At 52.8% G+C, this 27429-nt stretch overlaps 1 protein-coding gene across 7 annotated transcripts in view; it reads left to right on the top strand.

Annotated features, from left to right (window-relative positions):
- The window catches only part of KCNT1 (potassium sodium-activated channel subfamily T member 1), an 89879-nt gene that overhangs the window by 36529 nt on the left and 25921 nt on the right, over positions 1-27429 (top strand). For 4 of the 7 annotated variants that reach the window (XM_074846328.1, XM_074846327.1, XM_074846329.1 and 1 more), the window contains exons 3-4: positions 26125-26204; positions 27274-27373. In XM_074846328.1, coding sequence (XP_074702429.1) covers positions 26125-26204; positions 27274-27373 — 180 coding nt within the window. Of the gene's footprint in view, positions 1-6424; positions 6621-17564; positions 17607-26124; positions 26205-27273; positions 27374-27429 lie in introns of those variants that run through there. The other 3 variants (XM_074846332.1, XM_074846330.1, XM_074846331.1) reach the window with 2 other exon arrangements.

Below are 27429 nucleotides of genomic sequence, written 5' to 3'. Positions count from 1 at the left end.
TTGCCCTAACCCCCGTGTGTATTGCTCCCTCTGCACTTCGCCTCTCCAGCTGCTCAAAGCCCCGTTGCTTGGGAAAACTCTTCCAGCTCCTCAATGTCCTCTGGCTCTTGGTGCGCTCCGTGTAGCACATGGAGAAATTGCACTGAAATAATGACCGTTTCTAGTTTCTTAGCTGGAGGGCTCAAAGAGGCCATAACCTCTCACAAGCTCCTGCAAAGTTACTGAGGGTTGGGCTTTTTTCCCCTCTTTGTCTGTCCAGCTCTACACCCCCTCTTGCCTCCTGGCCCTCTTCAGACTGCAGGCTTGCAGGGGAAAAGGGCCAGGTTCTTGTGCTGAGCCCAGGCAAACAGAAGCTTGTTTTGGCTGGGACCTCTTGGTGTGATGGTAACGCACACAGTGAATAATAATACCCCTGTGCACCCTGAACGCAAGTGGGAGAGTCGTTGAGATGCTTCCTCGTGTCACTGCCCTGATGCTTACAGCCCATTACTGGTTCTGCTTGTGGAGATGCCAAGACATGGATTCACCTCAAAGAAAACTGAAGTCCTGAGAAATCCTCCCGTTATCGCTGGCAATCTGCTGCTGAGGGTCTCTGCTCGCAGGCACCGAAGAGAGGGGAAGGCAGGAGCTGCGCTCCATCAGATACAGAGCTTAAATGCAGACCACGTTTGCATGTATTTTGAATTGCAAAGTGCTGCTATGGAGTTGCCTGGCCCTACCCTGGCATGGAGCCGTGCTCGGGCAGCTCTGACCCCGCCTGCTCGGGGGATCTGTGTCTCGCTCGTGGGGAGCAGCCTCTGGGAAGCCCCGGGTCACCCAGATGCACGTCTCTGTGAAGAGCAGGTAGGAGTCACCGTCCATCCCTGTTTTTCTCCCAGTCCCTTCAGGAAGGATTTGATCACCTGTGTCTTTTAAACCCTGATTTTCATCGCACAACTCATCTCCGAGAAAGATCTGCTGTCTCTCTGCAGCAGTGGAGTGCTGAGGTCCTGCTCCCGTGCTGGTGGCCATGTGCCAGGGAGGACCTTCTCCTCCAGGTTAATGGAAGGAATATGGAAAGAACTTTTAAAATTTACTCTGGATCAATACAAACAGTATTTTCTAAGCACTTTTATTAATAAATACATACAACATTGCTGTCCAGAGAGGATTCCCAAGCATCTCCTGTATATGCTAATATCTCTGCAATCTGAGAGAATCAGTGTATCGGTATCGTGTTTTTGACTGTAAAAGGAACTGAAACTCTTTGGATTCAACCCTTTCATTATCTGCAACTCCACCTGTTGATCGATAGTCAAAAATATGGGCTGAAGGACCCATCTTGTTAGGAAAAGTGTTACTTGGGCCACTCTCGTGCACAGTGTGCTGTTCAGGAGAGCAGGCCAGGGGCTCCTGGGGGCCTCGGGGGTCTCTGACTGTGTCCGTGCTCCCACCACATCCTTGTGTGAAGGAGCAGCACTGGCACCCCACGGGGATGGAAGGGCCTAGTCCTACGCAAAGAAGGAGGATGGAGCATCAACTTTTTTTTTTTTTTCATTTTTGTCTTTTTGGCAAATTTCTTGCTTTAACTGAAACAAATGTAAAAGGAAAAAATATTCCAGTGAGGAAGAAGCAGCTCTGTCTTCTGTGATTTTAACTTCCATTGTAAAAGAGAATTAATTAGTAAACAGGGAAAAAAAAATCTTTACATTTCCTCAAAATACTGACATTTCCAGCCAACCCTGTTGAAGAGGGGTGCTTCTGCTGGTGCCTAAACAGTCCTGCTTTATGCAGCTCAGTGCTAGCCTGGTTGCTGAAGCCTCGCAGTGGGGCGTGGAGTTGTTTTTGCAGGGCTGTGCGTGAGCCTTGGCAACCTCACAACATTGGCAGCTTTTGAAAAGCGATTTTGCAAAATGCCTGGTGACAATGTAGGGCATTCCCTGGCGACTAAAGGGCAAAACCGGTGCGTGTGCACTTCTTGAAAAACACTTAAGCAAATGGCTGGCCCAGAGAGGTTTGTAAGGTTTGTCAAAGTATTAGTAGTGCTCTAAAGTTTATTAAGCCATTAATGTCATGCTATTACAGTTGTTGGGGTTTTGAAATATAGGAAGTGTTTGCGGTGGTAATAAAATTGCGTGGGACCTTGCTTTTCCTTGGAGTTATTAAATAAAGGGAGGTCAGGACTGCCCTGCAAAGGCAGCACAAACACAGGCAGCCTGACAAGGGGCAGCAGAGGGGCCGTGCAGGGCTCTGCTCCTCGGGAGCCGGTGGTAGCCCAGATGGAAAGGTGATTGTCCTAGAGCGGCTTGCCAGGGGGTGCATAGAGAGATAATAATGAGCCTCAATGACTTTTCAGCTCGGGGTCCCTCAAATTATTGCTGTATTTGTATGGACACAGCCCCTCCCGTAGAGCAGCAGCTCTGCCGTGGCTGGTAAAGCCTCTCATGAGATGCTGACATGGTCATGAGCACAGACTTTTCTAGCAAAACGTGCTCTCCTACACAAGTTACCTTTTGTGGCTTTGGAAGTATCTTTCCATACTTGATGCCTTTCAGGGTGACTTTTCAAGATTTTAAAATATATTGAACTGGCTTTTTTTACAGAAGGTTTTGCACACTAACACTTTTGGGTTGTATCGCAACATAACAGGTTTGTTTGCCAGAAGAATATGAAAAAAAAAAACCAACCCCTTGCTGGTTCATCAACTAGTTATAATGGACTAGATCCTGCTTTATATAATAAGTTGAATAAGTGCATAAAAGGATTTTTGGCAGTTGGGACTGAAAGCTACCTGGATAAAAGGAGAATATTTAACAATGCAGTCGTTGTGGATTCAATTAAGACTAATGAAAAATCTGCTTCTTTCGAAATCTTATTTTCAGAAATATTATTACCACTGCAACTGCTGCTCAGCAATTCCCAGCCATCTCTCCAGCCCCCAGCACAGCAGTGGTCTCTGCATAATGCAGACGTTGAAATGAGAAATCAGCACTTTGTAATGGGCTCTCAAACTAAAATTAAACATCAATTTCCTGGCTTGTAGTCAGATGGTTGGCATTCAATTAGCTGGGCAAATATTTCTGGGCCAGAGGAACTCTTCTTCAGACTTTGATGTTGTGTTTTGTTGATTTTCACTCCTGGATTCCCTTGGAGAACACGCTGTACGAACAAGGTGTTTGATGTGTGGCTTACCCTCCTATACCATGGGTGGAAACACAGGCAGCGTGTCCCCGCAGAGCAGACTCACCCAGCTGTACTTCAGGTTACATTTACAGCCATGGCTCTTCCTAGGAGTGTGCAGTTTCCCAGCAAGAACGAGTGTTCTGGATGTACTCGTGATGCGTTTTGCCTGCTGCAGTATTTGAGTTTGGGGTAAGCATATAGCAGCCGTGAACAGGCATCACCAGCACAAGGGAGCTGCAATTAGTCTTAAATGTCTTAAGTACCAGCCCTCACTTTCTGAGTTACAGGAAAGCAGCTTTATCCATTCAGTGCAGTCTTTCACCCTTCGACAGACAGCGACGTACTCCAACAACCCACTGCTCAAGTGCTTTTATCTTCCCCTTTTTCTCATCAGTGCCCTGGCTTCCCGTCTCCCAGCTGAGAGGACCAGGGTGCTTTTCCTGCATTGCTGGTGGCTCGGTGACCCAGACAGCTCTGCGTTGCCTTTGCTCTGAGTTCCTGCTTTACTTCTCCTTCACCTGCTCTTACTGACGTGACAGTGCTCGGTGACTGTCTGGGACGTGGCTTTGGGGGAGAGATGCTGCCGGGGCTGTAGGTCTTTCGGTTAAGTGTGGAACACATTGTGTTGCCTGAGAGAGGAATATTTTTTCTGACAGAACTACAGCAAAGGAACCACTTCAGCACCCTGGCACAGATCTGAGCAGTCTGAGTAGCTCTGTGGGATTATCCAGCCTCGGAGAGGTTCTCCTCAGCATCAGGCAACCTCATCTCCCCCTCGGAAGGGAAATGGCTACTCAAACCAGCAGCCCTGTTTGCAACTTCTCGTGACCCTGCGTTGGATCGCTCCCCTCTCTTCTGGTTTTCGTGTCTTAGTTTAAGTGCTTAACAAAAAAGGCATGTTCAGGTAGAGTATCCCTCAGGTGCGAACCGAGTTTCTCAAGGGGTTCTTTGATGTGATTTTTGTTACCTACCATACAGCAAAAGTATGGCAGGAGAGTTTCCATTTTCTGTGAAAATTCCCCAGGTCTTTCCCTAATAATACCTCTTCTGTTCAGTGCTGCTGCTTGATGGCACTACTGCTGAGATTATAATTTAAGCATAAACCACTTTTCACATCTAATCTCAATCCTGAAATTAGTGTTCTTCTGGAATTAGGAGTACGCTACAATGTAGAATTTGCAAATAGCTCCCTAAAAGAGAGACCTGCTTGCCCCAGTCCCAGAGACTCCTGTTGTCCAGGAAGATTCACCAGGCCCTGAGCTGGGCACAGTCCAACCCGGAGGGCTAACAGCACTAATTATGTCTGGGGATTGAGAACAACTCCCTGAAGTAAACAGATACGGAGCAATAAGTTGAAGATGAGGCTGAAGCAAGCCATGAAGCAGAAAGGAATGACTCTGTTAGAAAATGAATGCATTGAGCTAATGAATCATTTTGAGGCAAAAGCAGAAATTAAATGTATGCTGAAAGCTGGCACAATAGTAAATGGGCTGTGGGTTTTTATCCATTTTACATTTCAAAATGCTGAAATAAAGTATGTTTTATGGTGAAATCCCATTAAGAACTAATGCTCTGAGTAGGGAAACAAGGGTTTGGTTAACAGGAGACAGGGACTTGGTTTCTCTTCCTAGAGCAGTCAGGGACTGCCTTTGTGTCATGGGGTGAGTCCTGGTACCGATCTTAGCAGGGAGAACAGGGAGCAGAGCTCGTGCCTGACAGTTCACTGGTAAGAGAGAGGAAGAAAAGGACTGGCCTTTTCTTCCCAGAGTTTGGTGCAGGACGGTGGTGCTGGGTGCTCCGATAGCCTCGTGGGGGTACGGGAGCGTGCAGTGTGGTTCGGGCACGCAGCCGGTGCCGGAGGAGAATGTCAGCTTTTCGTTCTGAAAGTTGAAGTACTTTGGATCCCAGATTTCCCATTTCAGGGCAGCTTCTGCCCTTACCTCAAAGACAGCCCTCACAGAGCTGTCCTTTCCCAACTCTGGGAAGACCCAGGTATCAATATGTTGAGTCTTTGTACCTCATGTTCATTTTAAAGAAATCCTGTGGTGGGGTTTAATTCATTGCATTGGCTTTTCATGTCATGATGTCTCACTGGTGATCGGTCCGTGGATTTATTTGAAGCATGCAGTGGGGCAGTATTGCTGTGTGACAGTGGTGAGCACTGGGGTGACATTGGCATGTCATGGGGTGACGTTGGCATGTCATGGGGTGACGTTGACATGCAGTGCGGTGACGTTGGCATGTTGTGGGATGACGTTGGCATGTCATGGGGTGACGTTGGCATGTCGTGGGGTGACGTTGGCATGCAGTGGGGCCATACCATGGGGCACTGCCAGGCCGCCACTGTCTGTGGTGGTGAGCCCTGGGGCAGCAGCTCCAGCCCAGCGTGCTGCGGCACCCTTGTGTCCCACTTGAAGATGCTCTGTGTTGATGCTCTGAGGACTGGTGGCATCCCCCAAAACAGGCAGGATGCACGACCCCCACCTTTCCAGTCCCACCTGCGCACTGGGGGACTCACGGGTTTATCTCTTGCTCAGGGCTCCCCTGGTCACAGTGAATTCCCGTTTGTGTTTGACATCTTGAGAAATCGGTGCCAAGCATGTTGAAGGAGCAGCAGCTTTTGTTCTTACCTGAAGAGGTAAAGCTGGGTTGTTCTGGGACAGGTAGCCTGCACCTCTGCGGGTGCTGTTTTAGCCCGGCCAGGTGAGCAGTGACTGGCAGCGCAGAGGGAAGCAGCGGTGGTTCCCCTCTGCTCCATTCACAGCGGGTGTGTTTAGGAGGGGACCTCGCTCTGCTGCTTTGTGTCTGTGAGCCACGCACGCCGAGTCTGTTCCCTGGCATGCAGTCCACACACTGCTCTTTACACAGAGAAATAAGATAAAATAGCTTCCTCCCCCTCACGTTGCTACTGGAAAGCAGGGATGGGGAAAAAATAATCCCTCAGCCCCTGCCCTGCTTGTGGTGATAAGAGCAATGTGATCATTTTTTTAAAGGAGGCAGCCAAGGCAATTATGTTATTTACTAAACAAAGCCATTTCAGAGATTTCTGCATTGTGGATGTTTCCTCAGCTGTTTTGCACCAAATTCATTGCAGCAGCAAGGCCAGAGAGTTTGCCTTGACTCCCCTCACTACCAAAATAAATGTACAGGGCAGGATTGTTCCACTGAGCAGCCGTGAGTGGGGAGAGAGAAGAAGGAAGGAGATGGTACGTGCCGACAGCTCTAAACTGAATGCGGTGAGGGTTGCTATGTATGAGAGAGTTCGGGGGGAAAGAGGAGGAAGTCGGAGAGGCAGCCAAAGCTCGCAGGATGGCGAGAGCCAAGCTGAAGAATTCCCCTTCAGAGAGCAATTCCCATGTAAAAACTGTCCCACCAGCGACGACAGAAGATGTCCATGGGGTGAGCCCCTTGTTACCGGCTCGGAGGATGGGATCCTTGGGGAGCGATGTCGGACAAAGGTATTGCAGGACTGCAGTGGTGCGTGGGGCTTTGCGGGGGGGAGGCAGCACCTTTTATCTTTTAAATGAGAGGGAAAGGATTAGTGCCACCACGGACTGGAGGGGTGGTGGATCAAATCCTTCTGGTAGCTATGTTACAGAGCCGCACCGGCTCCAAAGTTGTATTATGAAATAGGTAGCTGGAGCAGAAGAAACCTAGTTCCTTTAAATTTTTTATAAGTGCTTCTTGTCTTTTCATATGCCAAAAGCATGTCTGAATGGCAGCCCTGAGACTGTGGGGCTGCCACACAACACTGTGAACTTGCATTGCGCCTTATCTGTGCAGTATAAAACCGAAGCTTATTTACACTGCTAACGCCACAGTATGCACTGTACATAAGCACCATGTTTGCATGGAAGAGGAGATGCTCAAGCCCCCATCTGAGGAGTAATTTATTTGTAACTGCAAAAAAAAAAAAAAAAAAAAAGCTACCATACATAATGCTGCAGCCTCTTTCTGCAAGCACACAGCTGATGTGTACAGAAAGAAATGAGCTGGTCTTCAGGAGGATAAAAATGCTTTACATTGCACTTGAATTACAGTGTTTCAGAAGAAGCCAGGTCCCCTAGTTACAATGAGGATGCATATGTCAGTAATTCAGTTCTTGTTCTGTCCATTCCATTTTCTGTTTCTTTTTTTTTCCCCCCCATCTATTCAGCCTTTCAGCCCATCCATGCTGTCTTCCCTCTTGGCAAAAATTGCCTCACCTGTGATTGTGTACTGTATATCTTCTAGGATGTAATTTGGTGCTGCTTCTAGCTCCAGTTTCCAGTGCAAATTAGCACTGTAAGGAAGCTTCTGCTCACGGGGAATTTTACTTGCTTGGCTTTAGATTGGAAGGAATGAACCACCTCAGCTTCAGTGTCTTGGTGTATCTCACTGGTGGGCTGGGGGAAGACGGGAACAAGCCAGGATTAGCCGATGTGGTCCCTGCCGGGGAAGCTGAGGAGGGAGGTGTGTGTTGCGGGAGCAAGGCAGCGGCATCGGCGTGGTCATTCCCCTGGTGCCGAGCTGCACCAGGCACATGCTTTGGTCTCCAGGTCTGGGAGGCAGAGTCCTGGCGTACTTGTGGAACTGAGAGTGCGTGTCTCGGCCTGAGGGGTGGTGTGTCAACTCTCCAGATGGCACCGATGCCGGTTCTCTAGTGAGCCAACACTTGGATCTTGTGGGTCGTTGTCTTCGGACTTCGTGAGATGAGGGCTTACACATGTGGAAAGCTGCAAATGGGCATCATGTGGCTGCATTGGAACTAAATCCCTGAAGCTTGTGTGGTCTTGGCATGTTGTGACAAGCAATGTGTATCTGCCCTCAGTGTCCATCAGGCTGCCTTCACTCTTTTTTCATGTCGTGCTTTCATTGCTTCAAAGAGATATCAAAGGTTGACCTGTTCTGGGGGTACCTACATCTCTGAAGGCATGTCCTGAACGCTACTGTTGGCGAAGCTGTTGGAGGGAACTTGCTTCCTTCCCTTTGCCTTTTCAGGTACTGTTGATGTACCCCTCAGAGCAGTGCCAGGATGTTCATGTCCAGATGCACTGGGGCTAGAAAAAGACTCCTCCTTGCAACCTGAGCACTCGTACAAACTCATCGCAGCCACTGCTCATCAGTTGTGCTTAAAGACCCCAGAGGGGCTTTTCCTCCTCTCCTGCGCTCAGGGGCTTGGTGAATTCCTGTCCAGGACCAGGGAGCCAAACCTTCCTCCCAGAGCTGACCCTCCTTGTCTCTTGAGGGGAGCATGGCACAAAGGAGGGGTGCTGCAAGACATCATTGGATCTGGGGGGGCAGCAATTCCAAAAATCACACAGCTACAGTGTTTTACTGGACCCTTGCCAGAAGGCCAAGTGTGCAGAGCACACCAGGGTGCTTCAGGGCTTTATAAAAGAACCCAATTCCCTGGGTTTCAGTGGAATTTCAAGTGTTTTGCTGCAGTCTTGTTGTAAGGAACTGATGCTGCCAAGAGGTAGAGAAGTTGATGGCAACACTTTTACACTCCTCTGGCAGCGGGCCGAGCCCTGCGAGCCGCTGCTTGCAGTGTCTCAATTCCCGGCTGCCGGGCTTTCCTTCTTTGTGTGCTGCTTCTCGACAACTGAGTTGGCAATTAAGACTGAGATTCGTGCACTTCTCTTTCACTGCATGTGCAAGACACAAAGGCAGGGAGATTGCTTTGGAAATGATGAATAGCATGTTTGAGATGCTTTGTTTCCTCCAAAGCCAGACACAAGCAGCGTTATCAAGTTAGCAGTGACACTTGTCACTGGGAGTTGGGAGTGGAATTGCCAGGTGATGGTGGAAGATGCCGTGTTACAGGATGTTCTCAGGGATGTAAATGAATCCTCCAGACAAATGAAGCCAGTGAAGTTTATTCTCACCTACTTTATTTACCTCCTTACTCTGTCTCTTAGTCATTGCAGCATCTCAAAGCTTTTAGGGGTTCTCAGTCAAAACAGGAGGGAAGGATTTGTGTTCATCTGAAGAGAAGCCACTCCACAGCCATGTATTATTCCACACCTGGAGGCAAAAGGGGAGTTCAGGGACCAGCCCAGGATGCTTGTGTGGAAGTAGCTCCCGCTGAAGATGCTTCGAGCTATGTCAGGAACTGCTCTGAGAAGGGGATGGGAGCAGAGCAGCCTCCCGGCCATGCTGGGGAGGGCAGGCTCTGCTGCCAGACCTGCCGCCTGGGCACCGAAACTCTCCTGGCACGAAGCAATCATGCGGCTGGAGCAAGCCATGAAATGTTGCATCTTTTCCCCCAGGGGCTGGTCTTTTCCTGAGGCATGTTGGTCCCAGATGGCTTGTGTTGGGGGAGAATCTGAAAGAGGAAGGTGTGATAGGGGACAAAGTCACAGAAAAGCGCTGTGCTCTCCGTCGAGCGGCTCTGTGTTTGGGAGGAAGCTGCTGGCAGGCATGAGGACGTGTAAATATCTGTGTTTGGATCCCATTTCATGGGCTGGCGATCTCTGTAATACCGGAGGTGTGGGTTTAAAACACAAACAAACATTTTTACAAGATAATCATGTCCTGTTTATGCAGCTCTGCTGGAAGTAGGGGAAGCTCTGACCACTACCCGTCCTGGGGCACACTTACTCTTAATGGATTGCAAACATACTCTTAAGGTATCTGGTTTTGAAGCTCTGCCTGGGGAGGGCCAGAGGCTGGCAGTGCTGTGTGTCCCCTCCCTGCCCCACATTTCCACCCTTGCCTCTTTGAGTTGTGTTCGCTGAGCTGCCGATAGCTGAAATCTGAACTGCTGGGGTTTGGGGAAGAAAATCAGCATTGCAGAAGAGTCGAGGTTGGAGAGGACCTCTGGAGGGCTCTGGTCCAAGCCCTTCTCAAAGCTGGACTAACTTTAAAGTTGTCTCAGCTGGCTCAGGACCAGTCCTGCTGAGTTTTGAACATCTCCCATGTTGGAGATTTCTCAGCTTTTCTGGGTGCCTGGTTCAGGGCTTGATCATTCTCAGGACAAATAATTTTTCCTTTGCATCTTGTACCTGTTCCCTCTTGTGCTTTTACTGTGTGCATCTGAGAGGAGGCTGACTACACCTCAGCCGTCAGGTAGCCGAGGGCAGCAATTAGATCCTTCCTTTCTCTCCTTCGGGCTGCACAGCCCCACCTCCCACAGCCTTGCCTCGTCTCTCGGTTCAAGATATTTTTGGCAGGAATAAATGGGACTTTGCCTCAGCCATGTTACAGTCAACAAGGTGGCTGGAGTCTGCTCAGTGAGAAATAGCAGCACTCTGCTAGGGCGAGTTCAGTGCAATGTTTCTTGGAGGTAACGCACTTTGGAGAGTGAGGAAGTCACCCAAATGTGCCTGAAAATGTAATTTCTGACCAACGGATGTTTGTTCCCCCAAGGGGCAGCCAGGTGTTAGCAAACAGGTCTCGCTAAATGTGTTTTTATCGCCTGACACTCGCACACAAGCAGACCAGCAGGAAGGTCCAGTCTGGCCATTGAAACCATTACAACCAGTCTGTCCTTGCAGCCAGGTTTCCCAGTGATGGTCTCTGTAGCAGGTCAGAGCAGCAAGTGCCTGGGTGCAATTCCTGCTGCTGTCGAGCCTTTGCTGTGCTGTGTTGCTGAATCCCCTCCTGGAGGAAAATAAGTCAACAGCTAATTTTTTTTTTTTTTTAACATTTCTTTTACAAAAGCTTTTTCCAACAAAGCTTTTGGAGATGATCTCTGTCTTCAGTGAACAGCATATGCTGGTTTGCCACTTCGGCTTTTGGTGAGGTGGTTTTGTGCAGGAGAAATGCTGTGCCAGGGGCTTCCCTGAGCAGGGTTTGCCCACCCCTGCCCTGCCAACACGCACAGTCCAGCCTCAATTCTTCTGCTCTTACTCTCTTCGCTGCCAGCTGAGGGTTTATATCAGAAATTTGGGTAATGCTGAGGCTGGGGGGTATCGGGATGGTTTGGTTATGGGAGGATTTCTGCATCTGTGCCAGACCTACCCCCTGCACTTCTCCTCTCTGAGCTGGGACCGTCTGTGTCGCTTTGTGAAGGCAGCGCTGCTGCGTGTCCCTGGGGCGGGCAGGAACTGGCATCGCTGCAGGCAGGGTCCCTGTGGCAGCCTTCATGGAGAAACCCTGAAATAGAGCCTGGGAGCTCCAGAGGGTTTCACTTACAAAGTGCTTTGGCCTTGATCTGCTTCTCCTCTGGCTGGGCAGGGCAGCCCACCGTGGGGACGTATTTCTGGCAGTGGGTAGGTACAGAGAGCGCCGAGTGCACTCAGGGTCGGCTGTGCCGTGCGGCTGTTTGCTGACAGGGTGTTGATGCTCTTCGATGGTTGCTCAGGCTGGAGCACGGCACCTTGGAGCCTTCCCCCAGGAGGAACCAAACTGCCGGTGAGTTTCGGAGCTGGGGTCCCACTGCCCAGCCCGCCTGCAGGTCCATGCCCAGCGTCCCCGTGGGAAGGTGTCTGCTGAGCATCACCTCTCCTCGCAGCCTTGGGTGTAGTTTCCTTTGGTTGTTCTTCCAGGCACCACCGTACGGCTCTGTGTGGCAGGGGTGGCACCACTCACACACCAGTTAACCTGGGCATTTCCTTCCCATGTAGCAGCAGGCATTGCTGCGTGATGCTGAGCGTGTTTTCAGCGTAGGACCACTGCAAAACACAGGGTGCTCAATTGCTGAACTCTGTAGAAGGGCAACACGCAAACACGCTGCTTGATCCTGATGAACAGGAAACGATCCCGGATCCAGGCTGCCAGCACAGCGAGCTGACAGCTGGCATCCTTCGCACTAAAGAGAGCCGTTGGTAAACACAGCCAGCCACTGCATCCCGGGCTGCGGCGTGGGGGCTTGAGCCTGGCTGTGTCTTGTGCTCATCCCAGAGCTGTGCTGGAATGGCCCCCAAGCTCTGCTCATCCTCCCTGTTTTGTACCTTTGTGTGGGGACAAGACCCACATCACCGTGTCCCAGCCAGGACTCAGCTCTGAGCTCCCTCCTGCAGGTTTTGGATGTGTTTTGGTGGCTGATCCCATGTTTGTGGTCCCTGTCCCTCAAATCCCTGTCCCCAGGCACACTCTGGCAGAAAGCGTTTGCACCCCCTGTGGGCACGGGGCGATGCTGACTCCCAAGCTGGCAGCGCTGCAGCCGGGCACCTGAGGGGAACAGGCTGAGTTTTGGAAGCGCCGAGTGCTCCTCCCACGGCTGCTGGTGAGACGCCAGCGCCGCTGAAAATCTCGGTGCCCTAGATAAGTGCTGACATGCAGACGAGGCACCTAACCTAAGGATGCCTTCACTCAAAACGCGCACTTGGGCTTTTGCTCTGTTTATTTGAGGTCCCTCACTCCCCTCAGGTCCCATCAGGGCATGGGGATTAGCACATTCCTCCTCCTCCTCCTCTGGCAGAGGCTTCCCTGCCTCGGTGAGAGCGGGGTGCCAGCCGTGGCCATCCCTCTGAGTGGGCACAAGCTGCTGGCGCTGCCAGCTCGGCTGTCGGGGTCGTGCGGGACTGCGGCGGAGCGGGGTCTCGCTGCCCACCTCCAAGCTCGTGCACAGTCCTTCTTCCACAAGGCTCAGCCTCTTGACGGGACTGCAGGGACTCGTTTGGCTCGTTAGGAAAGGCAGGGAGGAGCGCATTAGAGCCGCCTCAGCATCTGTTGGGCCTTTTTGCCCAGTGGTCAAGAGCCCAGTGCCCAGCCTTGGCAGCGCCCACCCCTCTGGGAGAGCCAAGACTTTCTGGAAGGTAACTGCAGGCAGCACCAGGAGCTGCCGGGCATTGGGCTGGGAACGGCTCGTCCAGCTGCAGCGGGCAGTGCTGCGTTTTTGGCACCGTGCCTCGTTTGTTTCTAAACTTTACATCTTTTAATTTCGATGTAGGTTTTGCAGAGGAACGCCGAGAAAAAGCTACCTCTGTGATTAAACAAGAGCCCCTCAAAGTGGCGCTGAGTGGGGAGGAGGCAGCTGTGCTCATGCTGCCGGTGTGCTGCCTGCCTGCCTGCACTGCATGCTTTGCTGCTGGTGGCGGGAGGGTTTGTTCGTGTGGCGCTTCTCCAGCCATCGGGCAGCTGTCAGCACGTGCCTGGAGCCGTCAGTGGCTTTTCTGAGTGCCCACCAGCCCAGCTTACTGAGCTTCCTTCGGAACAGGGGTGCTGGGGGCTGGAGACCCTTCCCAGGGGTCACCCCTGCTCCATCCCGCAGCTGGGGAGGTGGGCTGCCCTTCCTTGGTGCTGAGCAAGCCCTCCCCTCTCACACGTGTTTGCAAGCAGGACGCGTGCATCTTCCTCTCCCTTTCCTCTTGCTCGTTCCTTCTCCCCCTCTTTACTTTCTTTTTTCGTCTCCTCCCATCTGTCCTTCTCACATCAGGCTATTTTTGGGGATGAGTTTCTCACTGTCAATATGGTAGGAACCATGGTGCATCTCATGTCTTAGAGGATGAACACCACTCCAGGAAGCCTTCCCAAGCAGTTACTTTGCTTGGTTCATCTTAAACGCCCTGCCTTGCTCCTGTCTTGGAGGCATTTCAAGACCGGGGGCTAAAGGGCACTAAATCTGACAGCTCTCTCCTCCGGCTCTGAGACGGAGTCGAAACGCTGGTCTCGAAACGCCTCTGAGCCTTGCAAGTGGTTATTAAGCAGCCTGAAGCCGAGTGTGGTGTTGGCAGGTCATTACTTGTGTCTTTGTAACTCCCAGGGGCTTTAAGTCAAGGCATGCTTTTATTTATTTTATTTTTGCTTGGAAATGATGGCTGTAAATTGAATAGGAACTGCACGACCAGAAGTGAATTTTTAATACCCTTCATTTACCAAAATACCTCCCAGAAAAATCAGGAGACAGCGGCGATGGCGTGGAGCTGGCAGGGAGTTTGCTGGGAGGGAGTGGATCTCTCTGTGAGCTCAGCTGAGCTGCTGCCATGCTTTGCTGCTCTCTCCTCCATCTGAGCATCTTCAACCACTTTAAACACAGGGAAAGTATTTAGCCACAAAGTATCTGCATGAAACAGATGAGCTAAATGCCACCCAGATCCCGCAGCGCCCTGGCAGAGCTGGGAGGAGAGCTGGGGCTGCCTTCCCCTCCGCGGGGCAAAGGGGCCTGGGTCTGCAGCCCGAATCCTTGGGGGAGCGGGGCCCGGGGGGTGCTGCCTGCACCCCTGCCCAGCTCAAGGGATGAGAACTGGCTTTACTGGGGTGTGCTGGAGCTGGAACTGGAGCCAAGGAGGCAGGAGGGGGTGACAAGGTGTCTGCTCAGGCGAGGAGCTGCCGCACAGCGTGGGTGGGCAGGTGATTGCTCTCTCCGGTACATAAGCAAGGTTTATGAGTGGCTTTTGTTCTAATAATAAATACGCCATTGTCTCTTCACCTTCTAATAAAACCTTTCCATTTTGTAAGGGGCTGCAGTTTGAAACGTGATGCCAGACCTGTCTCTGTAGCAGCAAAGTTTCTTCCCCCTCCGCTCCTCTCCTTTCTCTCACCCTTCCCTGCTCTGCCCCTCTCCCCGGGAGATGCTGCTTGTGCCAGCTGGGAGCTCGGTGTCGTGGTTTAAGGGTTTGCAGGGCCCAGACAAGGGGCCTCAGCTTTCCCTCTCCGGGCACTTCTCTCCCAGACCCCGGACTCAGGAGGGGAGCGAAGGTCGGGCTCGCTGCCTGTATCTAGTTACCTTTTGTGATAGGAATGAGATGAGATGAGATGAGATGAGATGAGATGAGACGAGGTTTGTCTGCACAGGGATACTCAGGGAGGCAGATCTGGATGAAATAAAAAAGTGAATTTAAAGTAGATTATCTAAAACACATTAAAAGCCAGTGTAGCCTTTCTGACTCAGTTAAATGGCTTTTATCCTGTATATTGTAAATCTACTCTTTCCTTTCAAGTGAGACTGAGCACAAAAGGGCTCATGCTAGTCCCCTCTAGCAGGTAACCTGCATTAATTGTCGGGTAAGTGGCACTGGGGACAAGTCCACAAAGGCTGGGGTGGGGTTTGTGAGGAGCAGCAAAGGGAGGATGCTTGTGCAGCCCCCCCAGAGCGGCTCCACTCAGCGGGGCTTGCACTTCTAAAAAGTTTTGAGGATCTGGGAAACAACTGTTTTTCAGATGAGAATTGGAGTGATTTTTAGTTTTCTTAAAGAATTTTCCATATTTTCTCAGCAATCAGACTGTTCATGAGAATTTGGGTGCCTGGTGGGAAGACGGAGTTTCAGTGTGACATCTCAGGGTCGCTTCTTCCCCTGTGACCGGCACAAAGCAGTTCATTCATTTGGAAGCCCAGAGCACTTTTTTTGTTACTATTTTATTGTGTGTGCTTTAACCAGAGCATAGAGTGGCCAGAACTGCTGCTGAGGAGGTTTATGGTCTGTCCATCACTTTGGAGTCCCTTTTATTTATGGTGCCTTTTTGTGAGCGAGATGTTTATTCGCCTCATGAGCCCATGGCTTGCCTGTCCCGGGGAAGGTGTCCTGGGAATCACGCTGGCTCGTCCCAATGCTCCAGGACCCACGGTGACACCAGACCTCCGGGGTCTGCAGGACCCCATCGAGCTGTGTGATTAAATGTGCCATTGCTGTTTGGTTTCCAGGAGTGTTCTTCTGCCTTGGGGATCTGCAGCTGAAATAAGCTCCTGTTCGTACAGTCTTCCTGGTTGCCAGCTGGCAGTATATTAGGAGAAAGCCAAATCTTTTGCTGTTTCTTTCCCATAAACATCTCTGCGAGGCATAAAAGGCTCCTGTGCAAAACCAAAGGCGAGTGGAGGGGCTTGAACAGCCCCTGCTGCTAATGTGGGATAATCCAATCTGGCAGGAGGGAGGCTGAGCTGGCAGGGCTCCTTCCCCGGGGCTGCGCTTGCCTCTGGTTTGCAGCTGGAGAAACTCTGGGTTGTTTGTCATTAATAAATGCCAGGGCTGCTCTGAGGGACGGTGCAGCTGATAGACCCACCCTGGGGCTTGTTATTGCTGGGAGGGGTGGCACAAGAGACCACTTGGGTGTGAACTGACTTACTGCTCCGTGATCATCGCACCAGCAAATTGAAAATGAGCAGGGGAAGATGGCAGGTCAACGGCTTTCTTTTCGCAAGCAGATTTTTTTCTGGGCCAGGCTGGGTGTGCGGTCACAGGGGCACAAAGCCAGGCTGGGGGTACTGGGTGCCTGTGGGAGCCCCCGTGGGCTCCTTGGGGCCAGGAGCAGTGGCGGAGGCTTAGCCAGGGCTGAGCCTGCAGAGCGGGAGGTGGGAGCCCCTGACTTGAGCATCTCTCCCAAGTTAAGCAGCTCCTGCAGGTGTCCTGGGTCTGATGCGGGGGGATGTCACTGTCATTGTCACCCAGGATGTTGGCTCTGGTGGGCACCACCTGTGCTCGCTGCAGGCATTTCGGCGATGGGGCGATGGGCTCCTCCCTGCAGCCTTCGCACAGATAATAAAAGAAGAGTAGCAGCAAACTAAGTAATGTCTCAGGAGGCTGCTCTGTGTGCCTTGTAGCTGAGGGATGAATTATCTTTCCTTTGGACTCACATTTTAATTGAAATGTGAGTTTATTGCCTTTATTTAGTTTGAACTATGCTGGAGTGCTGTGGACTCATAAAGCACAAAGCAAAATAAAAGAAAAACCTTTATGAGCTGCAACTGCCCCCTTTGCTCTGGTTATATGTCTCGATTGCCCTGACTCATGTTAAATAAGGACAGGAAAGGGGGCACTTCTGGACCCCGGGAGGCAGGGAAGGGCTCCAGCTCAGGTGATAGGGACCTGTGGCCATCCCCAGTGATGGATACGTCTTGAAGAGAGTGTTGTTTTTGCAAAGGGAATTTTTTTTTTTCAGCTCCAATTGCTTTGTTTCATAGCACTGTGCTGCTGTCTGTCTCTCTGTCTGTCTGTGAGATGTACAGTACACGAGCACAGTCCCTTTGCCTCCCACCCGCTCTTGTACATCTCTGTGTTCTTCTTTTTCCCCTGCCGTGATCCCCCGTGTTACCCTCATTGTTCCTTTCTGTTCTTTTATTTTATTCCATTTTCCTTTCTCTGGTCATCACCTGTGTCTGTAAAATCAGCTCTGTGAAGGTGTATGTAAGAGAAATGCAGTATTAGGTTCCTAAAAACACCCCAACCAGCATCTTTCAAAATCTAATTTCTTCGCAGAAAGCGTGACACTGATTTGAGACAGAGCAGTGATGCAGTTTGTGAGAGTCATTAAAAAAACAAATAAAAAAAGCATTAAAAAATGTTTTTATCCATGGAGCTGAGTCCTTAAAGGGGCCATACACTGGCAAAACCACCAGACCATCACCGTGTCCCCAGCGTCCCCACCCTGGGGACCTCAGCAGGGACACATCCCCGGCACGACGCAGCCCCCCGCCGAGCCCTCGGGCGGTCGCTTGTCCCTCCGGCGTTGGCGTTCCCCGTGGCACGGCTCCGGCTGTCGCTCTGGTTTCTGCCTGGCAGCTGTACGTTTCACTCACCTCCTGTGATGCTCTCGCTCTGTAGGCCTCACGCCGAGGACTTCAGCGTGGATTCCTCCTTCTCGCAGTAAGTGCACCGCATGCCTTTCCCTGCGCCGGCACTGTGGGGAGGGGGCGAGGGCCGCTGTGGCACCGCCGGCCCCGGGGACCATCACTCTTCCACCGGGGAAAAGCCAACTGCGTTCTCCAGAGAGCAAAAACCTCTTGCAGTTCGGGGTGTTTGTGCGATGCGTGTGTGCGTGGTGTCTCGTGAGCCAAGTATTTTGGGCAGTACCTGCTGCCAAGAGGAGTGGTTAGCCTTGACTTTAAATTAGTGGTAGATTATTCTGCTTTTAAGGCAGCCGATAAGGATGAGGTTGGTCCTTTACTGCTCTTGGCACCAAGGAGTTGTGTACAGGGCCAGCAAACCCTTCTGAAAGGGCAATGAGTCCCACCATGGGGAGGGGTAGCTGCGCTCAGAGACAGAGAACTTTCTTGGGGAAGAAGTGATACCCTTGCAGCAAATTGACGATTACCCATTAGCGATGAGCTCCATGCGCAGACTCTAATTAAACAATCCAGATTCATCAGCAGAAGCAATTACAGGAGCCGACTCATGAGCGTCAATCTCTAATGTTGCAAAACAAATAAGCCAAACAAAACACAGCGTGTTATTCCGTTGCTTCTTCGCTTCCTGGGTTTTAATCTTTTCTATTATTACTATTTTATTAAGAGCAAGTGGGGCCACTGCCTGGCTGCGAGCAGCGTGGGGCCAGGGCTGGGGCTGCTCCGTGCATCCGCGAGGCTGCTGAGACCTTGGATGGGAGATGCAGCGGGAAGATGACTTGGGGGATGAGTGTGTCCTTGCCCAGGGCCCATGGTTGGGGACGTGTGTCTTCGGCCAGTGCTGAGTGAGAGCCTGGATCAGCCCCCACATAGCCCATCCTTGCTGGCAGGGGCTCCTCATCCTCCCTGGCTCAGCACCCAGCTTGGCGAACAGGCTGTGGGCCAGGGCCTGCTCCCCTGCTTGCCGCAGGCATGTTGGTGGGCTTGCACCTGGGCACAGCATGAAGCCCCTTGGTGCTCCCCTGGCTCCTCCTGGCCATGCTCACCCTGTGTCACCTTCCCACGGCGCACATGTGCCAATATCCAGGGCCGTACTGTCCCCCAGGAATGGCCCTGAGCTGGGGCTCCCAGTTGGGGAGCCACCAGAGCAGCCCTGGGATGAAGCAGCATGTCCTGCTTCACCCCAGAGCCAAACTCATGGTTTTTTCAAGCATTACTGTCCCTTGCTCTTTGGTACTGAGGGCACTTGCATGGAGAGGTCTTCAACTCCAAGCCCTGAGTGCATCCCTGCTGCCTCCAGTGCTTTGTTTGGTGCCTGAAAATTAGCTCTGCAGCTGCTAAATACAGTTGGAGAGGGATTAGAGCTGCCTTCAGGGAACGAGGAATTGATAAAAATCCCATTTCCATTGCAATGTCCTCCCTAAAAAAAAAAAAAAAGGCAGGAAAAAGAAGGCCAGCAGCAGATTTCTTTTTTATCAGGACAGATTTGTGAAGCCCTTCGTGCAGTGTGTGTCAGGGCTGGCTGACGCCTGTGTCCCGGCTCAGCGGAGCCCTTGTGCCCTCGGTGCGGTGCCTCCTGCCTGGCCGTTGTCCCACCGACACAGGAGGGTTGCGCGGATGAGTTTAGGGCATCGTTCATCTCCTGGTGCAGGATGAGTGGCCATGAGGACTGGCCTTTGAAGTCAACCTTAGTCTTGGGCAGTTTTTCCAGAAGCGGCTGCTTGGAGCTTCCTTTTCATCCCCCCAAAATACAATTGCAGTGTTACTGCTGGAGCCAGGACAACATTACCTGCATCCAGCTGTGTTTAATTTGCTGCAGAGTGGTTGGCAATATCACTCCTTTCTTTGGGCAAAAATCACACTCCATAATAAAACAGGAGATGCTTCTTTTCCAATTTATTCCCATGGTTAATGCATGAAATCTTGAAGAAACAAGTTTCTGAGCTGGTCCTGGGGCCATGTGTGCCACAGCATCCTGGTTCCCAGTGCAGCGTGTCTATTGGTGTGGGACTCAATTTTGCAAATCGTGATGTGCCTCGGCAGGTGCTCTGCCCAGAGCCCGAGCAGCTCAGCAAAGTCATTCCTGGCGCTGTGTGAGCTGCGACTCGGAGTGCTCCAGCCGTCTGGCGGGGCCCCCCAGGCAGCCTGGCCGAGGGGCTGGAGCCAGCGGCAGCAGACGCCTTCCCGCAGGGTCGCGACGGTGCCACGGTGGCATGACAGTGCCATGGTGGCTGTGACGGTGCCACGGTGGCTGCGATAGTGCCTGTGAGAGGCCGATGTGAGACCTGCTGAGCCCCTCGGGGCTGGGTGCTGCCGCGATCCATGGGGATCGTCTGGGACTCTGCAGAATGAGGCAGGAAGTGGCTTCAGTATCGTCCCTACTAAGGGATGGGGGACAAGAGCGATTTGTAGAAAATGGGCAGACTTCCCCTGTTTGCAATACTTGGCCTTTTGAACCATGAAGACTTTCCCCCTGGTCTCCCAAGTGTTCTCACGTACCTCCCAGGTGCTGAAAGCTGCCCTCCTGGTCCCAGCTCTTTGTCCTGAGACATGTCTTCCCTCTCCCCTTCCCTCTGCGAGTTGGCAGTGTTGGCAAGGAGGGGGCTCTGCCCCCCAAAGTGTCGAGAGGCAAGTGGTTTATTGGAGAAGCTGCTGCAGCGAGAAGTGTTTGGGGGTGTTTGATAATCCCCTGGAGAAGCTGAGATATTGAAGGAGGAAAGCTCCTGGCCGCGGCACAGCTCTGTGGGAGGGTGACTCGGTGTCCAGCCGCATCCGGCGGGCAGCATGGCATCAGTCCTGCCCGGCTTCTCTGCAGGAGGGGTGAACCCACGCATGTTCCTGGCTGATGAGGGACACGGTGCAGATTTCGTAGAGCCCCTGTTGTGGGCTGGTCCCTGAGTGGCTGCCTGGTGCACGGGGTGGGGACGCAGGGGATGGCGGGGCTGCGGCAGGAGATGCCGCCCCCGAGCCGTGCAGCCCCACGCAGTTTTGAAGCCGTTTTCTTGCACGCTCGCCAGTGCCGAGCTGGTACAGCCTTGTTGAAACCCACAACCATCCTCCTTTGAGTAATTGTTCAATTACTGCTTATTGAGCGTGGGGGCAGCCTGTTCCCTGTTTCTTACTTTGGCAGGCGCCCAGGTTTTCTATACACACGCAGCCATACAGCTATTCCCCTTTTCCATCTCAAATCGGTGTGCTGGGAGCAGCTTGGCGAGCCGGGAGCGCTGGTGGGGAGGGCTGTAGCTGCCCCCTGTCCTCTGCTCACCTGGGATAGATGGAGGATGGCAGACGTGTAGATCACAGAGGTGGTGTTCAGTACGCAACGCTCGCTCGGTGTCATCCGTCTCGTTGTAGCTTCTGTACCCAAGTGCCTGTTACCATCAAGAAAACAGTGGAAAAAAGGAAAGAGCATCTCCGGAGGCAATCGGGAAGGCTGGCAACTGCTGGAGATGAGCCTGGGTAGTTCATGTGGTTGCCCATCAGTGGGTATCTGAGCCTCAAGCTGGCTGGTTCAGTGGTTTATTTGGGAAGGACTTTGGCCTCCGCTCAGCTTCCCCTGATGCCCCGCGGGGCCCAGCTGGCACCGGCTGCTCTCTGTGCCGGGCTGGTGGCCAAGCAGGGGACCTGTGGCAGCCCGGCTGTGGTGGCTTTAGCAGCACCTTGCCCTTTGCACAGTATCCACTGCAGGGTGCTGAGAGCGTCAGCGTTGCAGAGCTGCTCTTCCAGCTGTGCTCCTCACCTTCCTCTGCCCGGGGCCGCAGCTGGTACCCCCAGCCCATCCCCAGTGAGCCCACCTGGGCCACCAGCACATTTGTGTGATTTCAGCTCTCGTATGCCACAGCCACGTTTCTCGTGTATTTGACCCATGTGGTTTTGCAGGGAGGATGCAGAGCCAACCTCTGGGCTCAGCCAGAGCAGGGGGATGAAGTGGGGTCTCATCTAGGACTACACTGTCTTGGCAGAAGTGGGTGTTGGCAGCCACCAGATTGCAGAGATTTTGGTTTTGTTTTGGTTCTCCCCCCCCTCAGATCTCTGAAGAGTCTCGTTTGCATCCCACTACATGATGGGGGAAGTTTCTTGAGAAATTTCCTGGAACAAGAATGGCATTTCCCACCCAGCCAGAGTGTGAGAGCGAGGACTGGAGCTGCAGAGAGATGCTGAGATTTTTTTTCTTGTCTTTCAAGAGCCGTATTTATTTGAAGATACGCTTCTCATGGCAAGAAGTCTCTATTGTAAAGTAGAGCAAAAGCTCCCTGGGCTCCTAAGTCCTTCTTTGGAAAGCAGCAGGGCAGCAGGAAGGCTTTGGGCAGCATCCCAGCGCAGGGGGTGGCAGCTCACTCCCTTGGCTGGCTGGTGGAGTTTGGAGCCGTCTCAGTTTTCAGGCCGTGCCCGGCGGCTGTCACACGCCGCGGGGACCGGAGGGGACCTGCCCGCGCCCGCCTGCCCATGTAAGTCTCCTGGAGACGCACAGCTTGGGGTACATCTCTGTCCCCCCCGTCCCGGCCTGCGCTGCCTGTGCGGGTGAGCCCTGGCGTGGGACCGCATGTAAGTTGCTGGGTTTTGTGGTTTACTTGTCTTTAAGAGGAGTGTGTTTGTCCCCAGCTCTCTGGGGAAGGTATGGAGCCAGGGCTGTGCGCCTCGGTGTCTATTTTAATGCTGGTGAGCTGGGCTGTGCTCATCCTGGTCTGGCATCCTGCACTTTTCTGAACAAACTATTGTGTCTTTTTTAGGAGTTCATCATCTTAGAACAAATTGCCTCTAATCTTAGATTAATAAAGTACAATAAATAACCGAGCAAAGAAAATGAAATTGCTCAGGCATTATGAAGTGCATAATAGTGGTAATTACACTTCCAAGCACAGGGCTTGTAACTAAACTTGTGCTGTGATGATTATCTGCGTGGCCCGGGGAGGTTCAGCCGGGGCAAGGCGGGGGGGATGGCATGCTGCCTGCTCCCTGCCCGTGCCCCTCGGTGCTGCCCAGGCTGGGCTGGCACCACGCTGCCTGGCGGGAGCGATGCCTGGCGGACGAGAGGGATGCTCAGCCATCAGGATACCCGGCCATGGCCGCGGGGAGGGGGCAGCTTGAACGCACCAGCTTGGCTGAGCTGCTGTGAAGGCAGAGCCTGTCGGGGTGTGTGTTTTGGGGTGGTAATGCAGTTGGAGTTTAGTTTGATATTTTATTTAAAGTTAACCTCTTGACAACGAAATTAAAGGGTATGTTTTTGGTGATACCATCTCCTTCGCTCAGCTGGAAATGGTGTAGGAGCTTTGATACTTTTGGATGGTTGCTGGTGCCTGGTAAGAGCCATCACTTGTTCAGCTGTGGGTCGGCTCTGGGGTGTTGGCTTAACCTGGCGCCTGCAGAGCGGGTGCCGGCGCTGGAGCGGGCTGTCGGGCTGCGGCAGCACCCTGGTCCCCATCACGCTGAGCCCGTGCTCTGCCCTCCCTCCTCCGCCAGACAGAAGCCCTCTGGGACAGTCACCCCGGGGGGGTGTTGGGGCTCGGTGGGGCTGTGGCCCCCAGTACAGCTCCAGGGCCTCAGCCCAGTTAGCAGTGTGGCCAGGTTGTCTGCACAGGAACCTGTTCTTTCTACACACTTTCATCCCTTTGTCTCTTTGCAGTGATAAACACCCCCTTCCCCCCGCTGAGACCTGCTTCGTTGCTTTCCAAGCGTTTTTTGTTCCTGAGGCCGTTATGACGGATGAATACACGGGCTACTTTGTCATAAAAAGTTAGATCTCGTCTAATCATTCCGTTCTCTTATCCATCAGCGTTTATATTCATAGTCTCGAGGTGGGCTGCAACGCTATAGATCAGCAAACCATCTGTCTGGCGACAGAGATTTATATTGCTGTTTGTTTCTTTGGTACGGAGGCGAATGTCTGGGAGAGGAATCGTGCTCCCTGAAGTCTCCCTCTCCTCGATGTGCTTAATCCTCAGGGACTCTGATGAATGGGGTGCCCAGCGCTCACGACAGAGCTGAAGGCCAGTTCCTAGTGTTTCCTGGGCATTTTTAATAAGGAGAAGGAGCAATTAGCTTGTGTGTGCAGTGTTGCGAGCAGTGGCAGCTGATTTATGCCCTGACACAGATAAATTATTTGCGAAGTTGGGCTTTGGAAACAATTAATTTTAACATATGTGAAAGCTGTGCTTACGAAGCTCTGTGTTTATGGCTGCTTGCTCCGAAGGCATCGTTCTGTCTGAGCCAGCGCATGTGAATCCTCCTGCTCGCTCCCCAGTGTTTGCCGTCCCTGCAGCAGGGTCCGTGGTTGCCCACTTGCCTCCCCGCTCCCTTCTTGTGCCCACAAGCATCAGGGCTCCAGGGGAGATGGAGGCTCAGCTCCTGTCCCCGCCACTGCTGCCGGCTGGGGATGTTTGGGGTGAGGTATGTTCTTGGTGAAACCCTCCGACTGCCAGCTTGGGTGCGTTTGTGTTTTAGCATTTTCGTCTCTGGATGCTGTGGGCTGTCCCGGTGAGGAGCGATGTGCTCACGTCGCCGCTGATGGGTTTGCCGAGCGCTGACGGCTGTACCTGGGCACCCTTCCCCTTGGCATTGTAACCAGCACAAATGCCTTAGCAGTGATCGGTGACTGTCCCACTGAGGCTGCTGGTTATTGTCACCGCTGTCACCTCTGTCACCGGGTCCCTGCCAGTCGCCCAGGCAGCTGCCCATGGGTTCCCACTGCGTCACTCTGAGGGATGTTAAGCCAGAGAGCAGTTACTGCCTTATGGCAGAAGCATGCAAAGTTTGATAGCCCATATAAAATTTTATCCTGGCTACCATGTCTGAGGGGATGGGTTTCTCTCTGTGCATTTGCATTTTGTACACAAGAGCCTTGTAAATTAGAAATCTGACTTTCCAACCTGATAAGGGAGTCTACGAGAAGCCCCGAGGAGCTCTCGAGGGCGTGCCATGCCTTTTACATGCTGGGTAGTTTCCCCACGAGCGGTCAGGAAATGCCAGCGAGTGCTGGTGGGTACCAGGACAAGGGACTCCTGAGCAATGAGGGTCTCATAAAACCCTTCCCAATTTGCTGCCCAATCAGCTCGGCATTAATGCTCAGTAAATATTTGTTTATCCCTCTGTTGTCAGAGCAAGTAGCAGCTGCTTTCCAATCAATCACGATCCAGCGGCGTGTGCCAGGCAGCACGCTCGACTGGAGCCAGCACCACGTGCACACAGGGGTTGCACGGGCGACATAAAACGGGGCGGAAGGTTTAATGATTGTCCCTGTGAATTTGCTCACCTTGGTCTATGCCTTGGCTTGGTAATATGCCTGATTAATGAGATCTTGATGACCTCTTCCAAGCAGTTAAAAAAATTGTAATAATAGTAGCACTTACTTAAGAGACCTGTTGGATACAGTTAAATAGGGGAAACAGCTAATTCATTCCACTTAACTCCATTATCAACTGTACCAGTAATGAACAGACTTCGTCTTGCTCAGAGTCTAAAGCTGAGGCATCAGAAGACAGTCCCTTTTTGCCTGCGCTGCAGGCAGGAGTGTCATTTATAATCCTGCCTAATGTGAATGAGTGAGTTTGCAAAGGGCTGCGGGCGTTTATAAAGTCATAGGAGAGGTGGGTGGCAGATGAGCTGAGCAGGGCCCGGTTTTGCCTGCACACCCTTGGTCTGGGTGTGCTTGATCCCAGACCCCGCTGACACCGCTGGGGAGGAACCTCCAGCCTTGGTGATGCTTTCGCCCATCCGCATGGTCACGGATGCCTGCCCAGCACGTGGGGACCGGCCGGCGGGCTGCGGGGGGGGTCAGTGATGGAGACTGGGGCAGCTGCAGATGAAGAAGGGCCCGTGGGGGTCACAGCGGTGGACGGGCCATTCTCAGTTTCACCTGCGGCTCCTCCCTTCGTGGTTTTGTCGAAGTGGCTCAGCCGGCAGCTCTCTGCCGCGGTGCCTCGTCCCCGTGCGACAAACCACCAGTGGCTCCGAATGCCAAGTGATGCTGGGACTTGGTTGAGCAGCTCCTGGGTTTTTCTGGAATGGGCAAGTGTGGTATCTTAGCAACAAAGGGAATTTTTCTTCTTTTAGACCAGATTTGGTTTTTAACATCTTTGGTGCTGGATGTTGCTCCTACCCGGGCAGAGCCAGGGCATGGGTGTACCAGGGACGTTGCCCTCGCTGGCTCCTGCTCTGCTGCAGCCATGGGGGAGACTGCTCCAAGGCCACCACTTTTCTGAGAGGCTTAGAACATCATAAAGTGTGCGGGAAAGGAGAAGTCTGCAAGTCCGATGTCAGCATGTGAATGAAAACAAAGCCCTCAACCCAAAGAGACCTGGCCCCGTGGGTCACATCTGCTGCTTTGGTAGTCGTTGATGCACCACGTCTTGGTGCTCACGGCTGGTGGTACCAGCGATGTGGTACTGTGGGAGCAGCTGGGAGCCCACGGCTGAGCCCGAGGTCTGCTGTGGGCTGCTCAGGGGGGTCACCTGGCTGGGATGGGGGGGACGAGGCTCCTGGGGGGCTCCGGGTCTGACCTGTCACCCTACTGACGGCCTCCTCTGGGCACTTCCCCCCCCCAGGGTGCAGGTCGAGTTCTACGTCAATGAAAACACCTTCAAGGAGCGGCTGAAACTCTTCTTCATCAAAAACCAGCGATCGAGTGAGTGCTCTATACTTGGAGTGAGCGTCTGCCGGGAGAAACCAAACCCTGCCCCAGCTGGGAGAGCCGTGCTCTGTCCTCGTGGGACGAGAAGCCATTGCCATCTGCTGGTGGCTCTTTCCTTGTGTGTCCCCAGCTCGGGGGGGGCTGCTGCCTGTTGGCCTTTCTGTTGGGTGTTGGCCAACTTGGTTTGGGGGGATGCAGTTGGAGGGGGAGGAGGGGATGCTGCCTGCTGCTTTGCTCGCTGGGGTCAGCCACAGCACGGGAACCAGCTGGGACAAATTGGCGAGGAGCAGGGTGGGCGTTGAGAGCTGCCCGGGGGGGTCAGGGAGCAAATGTCCCCATCACGGAGCCGGCGATGGTCCCCCCGCCCACAGGGAGGTGGGTGGCTGTGAGTTATCTGCTCCTGCTTCAGCCATCCCAATTAGCCTTCACTTGACTAATGGTGTTTTTATTTTCTTTCCCCGCGATGTCATTAGCTGTCTGGAGGGAGTCTGCTCGTTAATTTATAAATTCACATTTTCTTTTCCTCCCTGCATCCTGTCGTCTTGTTACAAAGCTGGAGTGCAGCACAACAGGGTGCCCACGGGGAAGTTTTTAATGAAAATGTGATGAATTTCTCACTTGTAATTTGAGTAATAACCCGATGAACTGGCTGGGGAGGGAGAGCGGATAAAGCAGCAGCTTCTGCTTGCCATCCCTCCTCCTGCAAGCTGTTTGCAGCAGAGTGAGCGGAGCTGAGCCCTGGCCCTGCCTGTCTGATGCTTTTTAATGGATGCCTGCTAATGAGGGGATACACTCCAGCAGCTCCTCATTTGTCTCTCACATCTATTGGGGCCAGCAAGGAGCTGACTCATCATTATTTATTTCTGTATTAGTCTCCTGTATACCTGACACTGGGTAGAGCCCCAGGTAAAGCGTGAGCAATGTTTGTGTGCTGCCCTGGGGCTCCTGCAGCTTCTCTGGGGCTCAGTGGGGTCCCATAAAGCTTATGGGAAACTAAAGGGGCTGTGCTGTGGGGTGCCCAGGGTGTGCTGCCTGGCCCACGCCGTGCTCCCCTCTGCTGCAGGCCTGAGGATCCGGCTCTTCAACTTCTCACTGAAGCTGCTCACCTGCCTCCTGTACATCGTCCGCGTCCTGCTCGACAACCCCGAGGAGGGCATAGGCTGGTGAGTGCCGCCGGTGCCGGGCTCCCTGCCCGCCCCGCGCCGTGGGGAGTGAGGAT

This window comes from Strix aluco, chromosome 20, assembly GCF_031877795.1.
Source record: "Strix aluco isolate bStrAlu1 chromosome 20, bStrAlu1.hap1, whole genome shotgun sequence".
Classification (NCBI taxonomy): domain Eukaryota; kingdom Metazoa; phylum Chordata; class Aves; order Strigiformes; family Strigidae; genus Strix; species Strix aluco.
This window is presented reverse-complemented; position numbering and strand designations above follow the sequence as displayed.